This window comes from Cuculus canorus, chromosome 24, assembly GCF_017976375.1.
Source record: "Cuculus canorus isolate bCucCan1 chromosome 24, bCucCan1.pri, whole genome shotgun sequence".
NCBI lineage: Eukaryota > Metazoa > Chordata > Aves > Cuculiformes > Cuculidae > Cuculus > Cuculus canorus.
The window spans coordinates 1,685,200-1,697,447 of record NC_071424.1 but is presented as its reverse complement, the minus strand read 5'-3'; the positions used below and the strand labels follow the sequence as shown (position 1 = coordinate 1,697,447).

Sequence of the window (12,248 nt, the reverse complement as noted above, 5' to 3'; positions counted from 1 at the left end):
GCAGGGATGTGGATGTACATCGCCGTGGCAGCAATTGAAGAAACAAAGAGAAGACCTGAGAGCTGAACAATGAGCCAGGATGGGAAATGGCACAAACGGGGAGCCGAGGGCCTCCAGCAGCACTTCGGCAATGCACGCGGCATCTGAGCAGTGCATCCACACCCTCCACAAACCCCTGCGGCTTCTGTGGCTTCGCTCACTCATCTGATCAATTCAGCAGCAACTGCCGGCAGCCGTGTGGCTCCCCACGAGTGCCCTGGGCTTTCGGTAGTTTGGAATCTTCCTACGTATCCCTGCATCCTGAAATGTATATCCCTTATTATTGTGATCACTGTAGCTGTCAGCCAGCGTGGAGGGGCTGCCTATCCGCACGCTTCCCCGAGCGCACACTCACAGCCTGCCTGCCTTTATTTTTTTTCGCCAGAATCCCAATGTGACATTTTTCTCCCACTGAAACCATAGGGGAAAAAAAAAATCTATTATGTCCTACTCAGCTCTAATGACGGCAGAACAATTTTTGCTACCAGCATTTTCAGCACTGCAGATTTGACAAATTCCTCTCCCGTGCCTCTAAAGGAAGAAGCATTTCTTTAACAGTCGTCTCACGAATGGCAGTGGCCAGGAAGGATAATGGTCCATAACATATTCATTATTTTCAGGACTGTGCACTGTGGTTCTCCCACCAGTGGTGTGCTGGGAGACTTTTTGTTTTCAATCATAATGTGATAAAAGAGTCTACAGCTCCAGGATGCCTTTCCTCCCAAACACAAGCTTTCCACAAAGCTGAGGACCATTCCGGAGTGGTGCTGTTTGTCTCCCGTTGGTCCTTGATAGGACTTTGAGGTTAAATGCAAACCCTTAAATGCAGGCAGATCTTGAGTAGAAGGAGCTACAAGTGTGCAGTGCGCAACGAGGAAGAAGGAATGCAAAATCAGGTCAGAAGAGCTGGCAGTTGGATGGGAAACACCGTGAATCTTAGGGGTGTGCATCCTCTGGACTCGTTCCAACAGCTCCACGTCCTTCCTGTCCTGAGGACTCCAGAACTGGACACAGGGCTCCAGGTGAGGTCTCACAAGAGCCGAGCAAAGGGGCAGAATTCTCTCCCTCACCTGCTGGTCCCACTGCTTTGGATGCAGCCCAGGATACAGCTGGCAAGTCAGTCCCTTTTTCCTGTGGTTGGTGGCGTAAAGGCTGAGCTGGAGGTTGGATCTGTGATTCCAGGGTCTGTTGGCACCTCAGAGCTGAGCTACACAGTCGCGTTCCCTTCCAGCCACAGAAAAGGGCTTTGCCTTCCTTCCCAGCACAGCCTGCTCTCTGGCTGTTGGAGTTTAAAATCACTCTTGGCTGTTAATCCGTGAAAGTCCCTCTTAGAAATAAAATGGAAAAAGAAAGATATAAGGAAAAGTGCCACTAAAAAGGTTTATGAGGCAGCACTTTAAGCTACTGCCTTCTCCAAACCGGGGCAGCATCTGTTTCTCATTTACAACTTGCCTGAGCCAGTAGTGAAACAGCATCCCGTCGGTCTGGCTGTGAGAGGAGAGGGAGTGCAGCCCGGTGTGCGTGGTGGTCCTTCCTGAGAGAGGTGGGTTTTAATCACAGAATCATGGAATGGTTTGGGTTGGAAGGGACCTCAAAGCCCATCCAGTCCCACTCCCTGCCATGGGCAGGGACACCTCCCACTGGCTCAGGGGCTCCAAACCCCATCCAACCTGGCCTGGAACCCCTCCAGGGATGGGGCAGCCACCACTGCTCTGGGAAACCTGGGCCAGGGCCTCCCCACCTGAACAGGAAAACATTTCTCCCTGGATACATGGTCCCAGCAGGAGCCTGGTGAGGACGGCGCTCGTTGCGTTGCCATCCGGATGATTTACTTTAATTGCTAAGCAGGGTGGCAAAGGGCTTGGGATGTCAGTCTGGGATTTGGCAGAGGGAAGGGAGACATCACTCCGTCTTTTCCTAAAACTTCTACTTTAGCTTGGGATTAATCATTCCATGTCAGATACTTAGAGGTACTTAGGTACCTGGTTCCATTAGATCAAAGCAAACTAGAGCTAAACCAAATGTAAATGCTTTGGGCGGTCAGAGCCTTTGTCTCTGCGAGTTGCGGTTCCCAGTATAGAAATTGAGGAGAAAACGCATCTCTCAGTGTGTTAGGAAGAGATAACGGTTAGGATGTGAGATCTTATGAAAGGAGTGTCATACAATTGCCAGGCACTGATTGGTTCTATTTTTTGGTGGTTCATCTCAGATTATTATTAAGACATCTCGTTTGTGCTCGTGGGGAACTGGCGATCTGCTCGTCTGCGGAATGGTGTTTGCAGGGAGGGTTCCCTTTCATTTTGCATGGATGCATCAGTGAAAATCCCATCCCTGCTGCTCTGGATACTGCCTGCAACCAAATCCTTCCATCCTTGGATGTCCTTCACTTCCCAGGAGCACAGAGCAGGGAAGAGCATTGCTTTAGAGGCAGAGGATGCGGCTCGGTCCCAATGCCTCGCTCACTGATGTGGTGGTGGCACACATCCACCCAGGCAGCCCTCGGCTCTGGAACAAGACGCCGGAGCATTGCAATGAGCCAGCTGGGTGCTTCGGAAAGGCCAGAGGTGTGGGAGCATGGGAAGAGATGAGAGCAGATAGAGCAGAAATTAACGGTGCCTCAGAAATTAATGGCGCACCGGCATAATTTGGCTCAGACAAAGCAGAGCAGAACGGTACCTGGTGGCGAGAGGGAAGCACATCCCCTGCTGATCAGTCTCATCCCGAAGCAGCACACAGCTGAGGGGTGTAAGGAGTGAAACAGGATTAGGAGGAGACCCCGGGCGTGTGGCTGGGAGCAGCCCGTCCGCCTCCTGGAGCAGCTGATAACGCGGTGCTGGAGGAGGGCAGGGTGAGAGCTTGTGTCTCCGCAGATAAAACCCACGGCGAGCTCAGAGCAGGGGGGCTGCCTTCAAGTTATTCCCCAAATAGTGGTGTTCCTTCTCCTGCGGTGAGAAAATCAGCGCCAGTCCCAGAGCAGAGGGACCGTAATGGGGGTGTCTTTATTCCTGCACTTTCCCTGCAGCTGCTTGGGCTCTGAGAAGCGGCTGGTCTTGTGTGTTGGGGGTGTGCTGGGAGATCAGCCCAGAGGGCTGAGATCTTGCCAGACCTGCAGGTTCATCATCACTGCTGTAACCTCCTCCCTCTCTCTTTTATTGCCCCCCAGGACTGTCCCCAGCTCTTCCCCACAGAGGAGATCCTGATCCCGGTGGGAGAGGTGAAACCCATCACGCTGAAGGCAAGGAACCTGCCCCAGCCACAGTCCGGCCAGCGCGGGTACGAGTGTGTTCTCAGCATCCAGGGCGTGATCCACCGCGTGCCTGCCCTGCGCTTCAACAGCTCCAGCGTCCAGTGCCAGAACAGCTCGGTGAGGAACGAGAGCGGCACGGGGCAAAACGGTGTCACCTCTGAATGCTGCGGACAGGGTGGGCTCAGTCGTGGGAGAGTGAAAAATCCTGGTGTTAAACTAATCCTGAATTCCAGGTGGGAACCTGCTGTGGGTACACAAGGTGTTTCATTATGGACCATCCTTTATCTCCTGGTTCCCTGTCTGATTGCGGGGGGTCAGTGAGAGGGAGGGGAGGAGGAGGAGGGAATGCGACAAAGGTGTTAAAGCAAACTAATGCACCTGTGGGAGATAAGGCGAATCGCAGACCCCTTATCAGGGAGCTGTCGAATCCCAGGTCACGGTAGCTGGATGAATCCTGTAATACTGAAAAGCAGCGTGGTGCAGGGAGGGAGGGGAAAGGCAAACCGCCAGCGAGGAGAGCGCAGCATGGCCGAGAGAGGGGAATTATCCAAATGATGCTGCCGGAGAAGCAGGCAGGGGAGCATAGCTTTCCTCCACACAACGGGGCTCAGCCCTGCCGAGGGACTGGCAGGATTTTACCCTAGAACACCGTCACCGTGGCAGGTACTCGGGGATGCTGGAATCTATATGGGAAATGCAAGCCACCCTCCGAGCCACAACCCCTGCTTGGGTCTGCGTGGTTCGCTTCAGCTGCAGGGCAGGCAGGGGTGAGCGTGGTCGAGTGGAAGGTGAGCCAGCAGTGCCCTGGCAGGAAGAGGGCAACCGTGTCCGGGGGGCATCCAGCACAGCGTACAGGGGGCATCCAGCACGGCGTCCAGGGAGGGGATTGTCCTGCTCTCGTGCAGCCCCTCTGTGAGCACTGGGTACAGTTCTGGGGCCACAGGATAAGAAAGATCTGAAGCTCCTGGAGAGCATCCAGTGGAGGGCACAGAGTTGGTGTGAAGGGTTTAGAGGGGAAGGTGTGTGAGGAGCGGCTGAAGTCCCTGGGTCTGTTCAGCCTGGAGGAGACTGAGGGAACATCATAGTTCACTGCTTCCTCACAATGGGAGGAGGAGGAGCAGGCGCTGATCTCTTTCTGGACCCGAGGGAATGGCAGGAAGATGCCAGGGAGGGTTAGGGTGGACATTAGGAGAAGCTTCTTCCCCCAGAGGGTGGTGGAGCACTGGAGCAGCTCCCAGGGAAGCAGTCATGGCACAAAGCCTGACAACATTCCAGAAGCATTCCAATGCCCTCAGACACACGGTGTGAATGTTGGGGTGTCCTGTGCAGGGACAGGAGATGGACTTGGTGGTCCTTGTGAGTCCCTTCCAACACAGGATGTTCTATGATTCTATTATTCTATGGTCCTTCCCCTCCTCGCTGGGTGTTCCAAGAGGTCTGTGGGCAAACAGGGCACATCCAGTTTGGTTTTGGCAGCAGAACAGGGTCTACTTTAATATTCAGTGCAGATGGTCTTAAATTGTTAATGAAGTTCTGAATTTTTAAAACTTTCACTGGATATTTATATATCCCTGGCCATCTTTGGGCCCCACAGCTTGGCGGATAATAAATGTATTAATACTACATAGTACTTTTCTTCTCCAAAGCGATTTACTAACATGAGAGAAGCACTTTTATTCCTGTTAGGCTAATAGGAAATGGTAGGCAGAGAGCAGAAGGGTAATTCTGTACCCACAGCTCTATCAGTCGAATAGAAGATCAGCAACTTAGTAAAACCCCTGTGAATCTGTACAACCAAATGTAAGTTAAAACAGCACAACCCTTGTACGGGTGTCATCAAAGCAGTTTGCTTGGGTTGAATCATCATTCCCTCATCCCAGAGAGGAGGGCAGTGTATGCTTAACTTTTTAAGTGGTTTTGGTGCCTCTTGATTGACTTAAAGCACCCAAATGGATTGGTGCTATTTGTGATAGCAAATATTGTGCTATATTGCTGCAAATTGTGATAATGAGAATTTCAGAATACACTGGGAATTCACCTAAAGCATCCAGATTTGGTGTGCCACACCCGAGGAGGTCCATGAGAAGGTGAATAATTCAAGCCATTGCTGTCCTAGGCGAGGCTGAAGCAGAGATTGGGAAAGGACCTCTCTGCACCATCCATTTTCTCTCAGCTGTTCCCTGTTTCATCAGGCAAAGCTGTGCTGCTTGATTTTCAAGCTCCCCGTCACACCAGGGTGCGTGGGGACTGTCTAAGAAGATAGCCTGCAGGCAGCAGTCCTCCCAGCCTGATTAGCTGGAGGGGCTGCATGGATAAGGTAGAGACCGAGTGACCAGAGTGGCCACCCTGAGGGGAATAATGAATCCATTCCTTCTCGCCAGGACTGGATCTCATTTAATTATCTCTTCCTGGTGAGGATGAGGAGGGAGTCAAAGCAGGACCTGAGAGGTGAAGGGTAGAAGTGGTGGTGGTAGTGGTTCAGACATCAGCATTATGGTTTTAAGCAGAGAATGATCACAGTTTCTTTAAAAGAAATCTTCTTTTCTTGTTGAAGTCCCTGATTCATCTCCCAAGCATTTCATTCTCTGTCTTCTCTTTCAGTATCTCTATGATGGGATGGACATAAGCAACTTAGCAGTGGACTTTGCTGTGGTTTGGAATGGGAACTTTGTTATTGACAACCCCGAGGACATGAAAGGTAACGTCTGCCTGGGATGGCTTTCAGGCTGCAGGAAGGAAGGTGGTGATGGGCTGGGAAGCGTCTCCTGGGGCAGAGCAGTGTTAGCTGGTGTCAGCGCTGCTGCGGGCAGAGGTGTCGTGGTCCCAGCTGATCCTGACACTAAGCACCACTGCTACAGCCGTGGCTTTGGAAACTGTGTGCGCAAGTCCACTCTATAAGCCTAGACTCCTTAAATCAAAGCTTAGGCTGTGTCTTTGCTCATAAACCCAGGAACAGCCGTAGTCCAGGTGAATATTTCAATTCTTGACTTGGTCCTGAGTGCCTGTCCCTCTCCCCTCAGTGCACCTCTACAAGTGCGCAGCCCAGCGCGAGAGCTGCGGGCTCTGCCTGAAAGCCGACCCCAAGTTCGAGTGCGGCTGGTGTAGCGGCGAGGCCAAGTGCACGCTGCGGCAGCACTGCAGCTCGCCCTCCGCCCAGCCCTGGCTCGACTGGTCCAGCAGGAACGTCAAGTGCTCCAACCCTCGCATCACTGAGGTAAGAGTGTGCATAGAATCATGGAATGCTTTGAGTAGGAAGGGACCTCAAAGCCCATGCAGTTCCAACTTCTGCCATGGGTGGGGACACCTCCCACGGGATCAGGGGCTCCAAGCCCCATCCAACCTGGCCTGGAACTCCTCCAGGGATGGGGCAGCCACCACTGCTCTGGGCAACCTGGGCCAGGGCCTCCCCACCCTCACAGCAAAGCATTTCTCCTGAAGATGTCATCTCAGTCTCCCCTCTTTCAGGTGAAAACCAATCCTTCTCATCCTCTCCCTGCCTTCCCTGATCCAGAGCCCCTCCCCAGCTTTCCTGGAGCCCCTTTCAGCCCTGGAAGCTGCTCTAAGGTCTCCCCACAGCCTTCTCTTCTCCAAGCTCAACCCCAACTCTCTCATCCTGTCCTCATGTGGGAGGTGATCCACTCTTGGATCATCCTCTTGGCCTCCTTTTGGACTCCATGTCCTGTACAGGACTTCTCGAGCCCACTCCTTCCAAAGTGGGTTTGTGCCTTTTTCTCTCTCATCTGAAAATCCACCGTCATCCATCCGGCGCTGAAGAACAGGGAATAAAATGCTCCGCTACTTTCTCTGAAGTTAATGTGCAGATCCGCCGGCGCGTGGCCAGGGTGCGCAGCCCCCACCCCGCCACGCAGCTGTCACTGTGCCCAGCGTCGGGGTGACCGCTACGGACTGTTGCAGGAGCGCTAATTAAACTAGGGAGGTAATTAGTCTATAGTTGATGCTTCTGATGTTTCTGTTCAGACCACTGAGGGATGTAAAATGTCTCCCAGGAGCATTTTTACCAGTAAAACTGCACTCGGTCTGTTAACGTTACTATTAGGAATGACATTTGTATCAGGTGGGAATGAAAGAAGATTTTGGTTTCTCACTTAATTAACTCCCCAAAAACGCCTCCCTTGCCCTGAACATGTGTCTGTACTGCAGAAGGCGGAGGGCATGGGTGTAAAACAGTGTTTGATCAGAGTTGTTTGTTGCTCGCGGCTGGTAGGGCAGCAGCAGGGCTTCTCGGCAGATGAACTTCTCCCAGCTGAAGAAGGACCCCTGCACGTGTGGAAGCTTCCTCTTAACTCGGATTAGTTTCTACAGCAGCTTAGCTCAGCTGGCTCATGCTTAGGCCCTCTGGGAGGAAGGCATCAGCCTCTTCTTGATGGAGGAGGGGAGCAGACGGCAGGGACTGGTGGTGCTGCGTTGGGGCTGGGGCTGGCTGGAGCAGGCTGTTGTTGAGGCCAATCCTTCCATCCCACAGGGATAGGCCAGACCTTTGGTATTTCTTTCTTAGACCTTCTGCCCAGCCACATTACACCTTTGATGGGCAGAGATTTCTCTTGGGCTGCGTTTTGTTAACTGCAGAGTTTGGGAGGCTACGGAGGAGCAGAGGTGGTGGTGCCCGTGAGATGTGAAAGTGTTAAGAAATATTGAGAGTCTGTCTTTTCCTTGTCTGGTTGGTTGGTTTGGCAAGTCATAGCTGTCTTTACAGAGAGATAAAACGAGCCTTAAAGCTCGCGTGGATATTTGCCTCGTCCTGCCAGCAGTCAGAACCCAACGTTTCCTTACCCAAGTGCTGTTTTGCTTGCACAAGGTTATGCTACAAGAAGCAAAACAGCTTCTGCCTGAGATTTTTCTCCACCATAGACCATTTGGATGGTTTTAACATTGAAGAAGTCTTAGATGTATTTATTTAGCGCTCCTTGAGCTAAGCAGGGAAGGGGAAGAACGCTCTGCTGTAGCCCCAGGTGACTTGCAGCTGAGCACTGCCGGGCTGGCTCTTGCGCTGGCTGCGGGCACGGCGCTGCCACCGAGCATTTTATCACTGTCCAACTTGAAAGCAATACTGTTGGTCTGTGTCCAAGGAAAAAAAGAGCAGAGCTTTGCCGTTACAGATTTCTGGTCTCCATAACCAGGTCCGTGCCTCGGCCTTCAAAGCAGGAAGCACGAGGTGCCGTGCTGGGGGATGTTTGGAGTCTCGGGGGATTGCCTGGAGTGGATTTGGAGATGAGAGATGCAAGTAGGAAATGTTTGTGCTTTTGTTGGCAGATTGGCTCATTCCACAGTGAGGGTCAGCGGCAGAAAATACAGGTTTACGGGGGAGGTATTGTCCCATGGCCTCAGTGCTCTGAGCTGTTGTGATTTTATCGCAGGTCTTGCAGTGTTTGGTGTTTTCCCTCGAACACCACCTCCCACCCTTCTTCTTAAGAATTCACAGCTTTTGTTTTTCTTTCATGAAAGTCAAGTTTGCGGTTTTCACTGTTGTAGAAAAAGAAGAGGGAAGGCAGAGGGAAGCAGTGGCCTTTTTTTTGTGCTGTGAGATCCACTGATGGAAGGGACACCATACAGGGCTAAAAACTCTTTTTCTCTGCCTTCTTGAGTGGTCAGGCCGATAGAATATGGCAAAGCCCCAGTAAAAACCCTGCAGGGTTGATATTCCTCAACGCAAACCTTTTAACAGCACAAGATGACTTCTTTCATCCCTCTTCCTCTCCAGAAAAGTGTATGAGATTGTTTTGGAGGCCGTGAGACCTTTACAGTCTTTGCTGCTGGTGGGTCCCTTTCACTGGCATCTGAGTGGCGCTTTGGGTACCGCTTCGCAGCGTCCGGTGCTGCAGAGCTGTGAGCTTAAAGCTGGGAGGAGACCACCGTGCTGGGCCCAACCTGCTCCTGGCAGGATTAAAGCAGGTACTGGTGATGTGTTCTCCATCCTGCCCACACCAGCGTGGACGGACTCACCCAGGGAGAAGCATTTGCTCTCAGACTGGGGTTTGCGTTGCAGCCTGGATCACTCAGACTAAAAGAGGCTTTAATGCGGGTTGTTTTCTACTCCTTTTGCTTCGTCTGGTCAGATTCGCTCTTTTTGGCAAGCCATAGGTCAGGGGCCTTGCTCCCAGGTGCTGGTGCCCTCGGGGGGGATGCATAACCAGTAAGAGATTTGTCTTTTAATAGTGATAAAAGCAAATGAGCAGTAGGACGTAAGCAGCCTTTCTCTTTTTCTGATTGAGAGGCCCAGCCAGCAACGTCAGCGTCCCTTTAACAGCCGAAAACTTCCACACGGTCTGTGGTCTTAGCAATAAATAAATAAAAATCAGTTTTCTTGCGAACAAGCGGCACTCTGATCTCCTATTCATTTATTTGCAGGCCTCATTAATATAACATCAGTGCAACAAACAGCTGAAGGGGGGGCAGTGTCAGGCTGAATAATGGAGTTGCTCTGCTGAGATAACAATTAGATTCTGAATGTGCTATCAGCTAAGGCAGAGACAAGGAGGGATCATGCCGGGATGACAATGCTTATGTGCTGGTTCCCTGCTGGGCTCATCAGCTGGGATCCAGCCAGCTTAGAGCAGGATGAAACAAGACAAAGAGGATGAAGGTGGGTGATGTTTTGGGAGGGGGGCAGGGGCTACGCCGTTCATTCTTCAAGCCGGGTGCTCTCTCGGCACCCGAACAGATGCCAAGGGGTTGTTGTGCGGAACGGTTGTAGGCTCGCAGCTTGCCTCCAGCTCCAGAAGGAAAGCCCATCCGCCTCACAGCCGGTCCGAGGTTTCCCCGTCTCGAGCACAGACTTCTTCTGGAGGCTAAATATTGCTTCACGTCAGAAACGCTGAACCGTGCAACCGGCAAGACATGAAGCTGAGAACATTTATCCTGCGTCGTTCTAGCAGTGTCTTCTGCAGGCTGGGGAGGGAAGTGTGCTAGTGTTGGGGCTCCTGGAGCCCTGGGATTCCAGCCTCAGGGATCCCGGGGATCCCTTAGATCCCAGCCTCGAGGATCCCTGGAATCCCTACTTTGGGTTCAAGTAAGAAGCAGCAGCAGCAACAACAGAAATGCAGCGGTGCATCTGCGTCCCCTACGGGGCGTCAGGGCAGAGTGTAGGGGAAACCAAGCTCCTACCACCACCTACTCATCTCCGCATTTGGGTCCTTTCCGCAAATAACACAGGGCTTCCAACTTGCACAAATCCTTTCCGTGTGCAGCAGGAACATGGTTTATTAGAGGCGGTGTACTGCTGCTTTGTTTCGTGCAGGGTAAGGTTGATGCAGAGGCGAGAGGTGACCTACTCAAAATAAATCAGGAGATCAGAAGATCCAAGGCCCTTCCACTCCCCACTCTGGATCTCGATGACTTTCAGACTGCTTCAGCTTTGCAAACAACCTAAAAACCTTCCAGCAGAAGTGCAGACCCTTAAACAGTAACTGCACGATTCCCGGTGGTGGCCTCGCTTTGCCTTAGCTGCCCTGTGCAGGTTCTTTTGTTCCTCCAGAGACCTTGAGTGAAAAAAAAAGCAACTCTGCTAAAAAGTTATATTTCTTGCAACTGGGAGATATTGTTTCCCACTCGTGTCTGTCTCAGACTGTGATTACAGCCACCGTCGCGGCCTGAGCAGCTCCCCGGCACGACCGCAGCCCTGGGTGAGGGCAGACTGGCTTTGCTGGAGCCGCCTTGGCCGTGCGTCTGCGACCCATCGGGGTGACCGAGGGGTGCTGCCTGGCCGCCCGCTGCTCAGAGGGGTCTCCAGCGCTCGGTGCAACGGGACCTTTAAGACTTATCTTCTTTCTGTGATTTTGACTGAATCTCTCCAGCTGTAATTAATTGAATGCATCTGTTCTAACCCTGGGGCTGCTTTATGGCACAGTTACTTCAAAACTGTTCAATTAGCGGCCACTAAAATCTAGGTCGAGTGGAGCTCCATATTGGGGATTTTCCAGGTCAGGACATTTTCAAAATACAGAATCATCTCTTCTTTGTTCGGCGAGGCCGGCTGGCCGTGCTGGTTGTGGTAAGGTTGGGGAAATGGCAAACTGTGACTCCGTTTGAACAGCGACGAGATGCCGAGTCTGTCGATGTAAGTGCTCCAACGAACACACTTTAACGTAATGTGGAGCTGCAAAGGACAGTTGTAACTGTCAAGTACGCGAACTGCCGAGTTCAGGTGATTCCCAGCTCACGATGTAAACGTTAGCAGAGCAGGCCTTCAGGACTCGGTGTAATGCAATACAACTTGATTTTGTAGTGTCTTTTATGGGCGCATAGTGCTTTACGGAGTTAATGATACAAGACGTGCGAGGCGGTATGAGTTACAGGAAACAGCAGCGCAACAGACAGGGGATGGTGAATAAATTAGGAACCTCAGTGGTGCGGTGGAGGGGAGAGGGAGGTGGAAACGAAAGCATAGGCAGGGGAAGGAGGTGGTGGTTTGGCACATGGTGCAGCTTACGGGCTCTGCTGGTGTGGGGGGCAGATCCAACAGCAGCGCCTTCAGCAGGAGGTGGAAAGCGAGAAAGGGTGAGGCATTAGCAAGGGAGAAGGAGAGTGGCTTCAGCTGGGATTTGAAAAGCAGGAAGAGGCAGGGGGAGTGCTTGGAGTCACAGAATCCTAGAATGGGTTGTGTTGGAAGGGACCTCAAAGCCCATCCAGTCCCACCCCTGCCATGGGCAGGGACACCTCCCACTGGCTCAGGGGCTCCAAGCCCCATCCAACCTGGCCTGGAACCCCTCCAGGGATGGGGCAGCCACCACTGCTCTGGGCAACCTGGGCCAGGGCCTCCCCACCCTCACAGCAAAACACTTCTTCCCAAGATCTCATCTCAATCTCCCCTCTTTCAGCTGAAAACCATTCCCCCTTGTCCTGTCCCTGCCCTCCCTGATCCAGAGCCCCTCCCCAGCTTTCCTGGAGCCCCTTTCAGCACTGGAAGCTGCTCTAAGGTCTCCCTGCAGCCTTCTCTTCTCCAGGC

At 52.4% G+C, this 12,248-nt stretch overlaps 1 protein-coding gene across 4 annotated transcripts in view; it reads left to right on the top strand.

The window, feature by feature from the left end:
• Nucleotides 1–12,248, top strand: part of PLXNA2 (plexin A2) — a 409,422-nt gene that overhangs the window by 352,467 nt on the left and 44,707 nt on the right. For all 4 annotated transcript variants that reach the window (XM_054087653.1, XM_054087655.1, XM_054087654.1 and 1 more), the window contains 3 exons: nucleotides 3,203–3,403; nucleotides 5,888–5,984; nucleotides 6,307–6,500. In XM_054087653.1, the coding sequence (XP_053943628.1) occupies nucleotides 3,203–3,403; nucleotides 5,888–5,984; nucleotides 6,307–6,500 (492 nt within the window). The remainder of the gene's footprint in view (nucleotides 1–3,202; nucleotides 3,404–5,887; nucleotides 5,985–6,306; nucleotides 6,501–12,248) is intronic.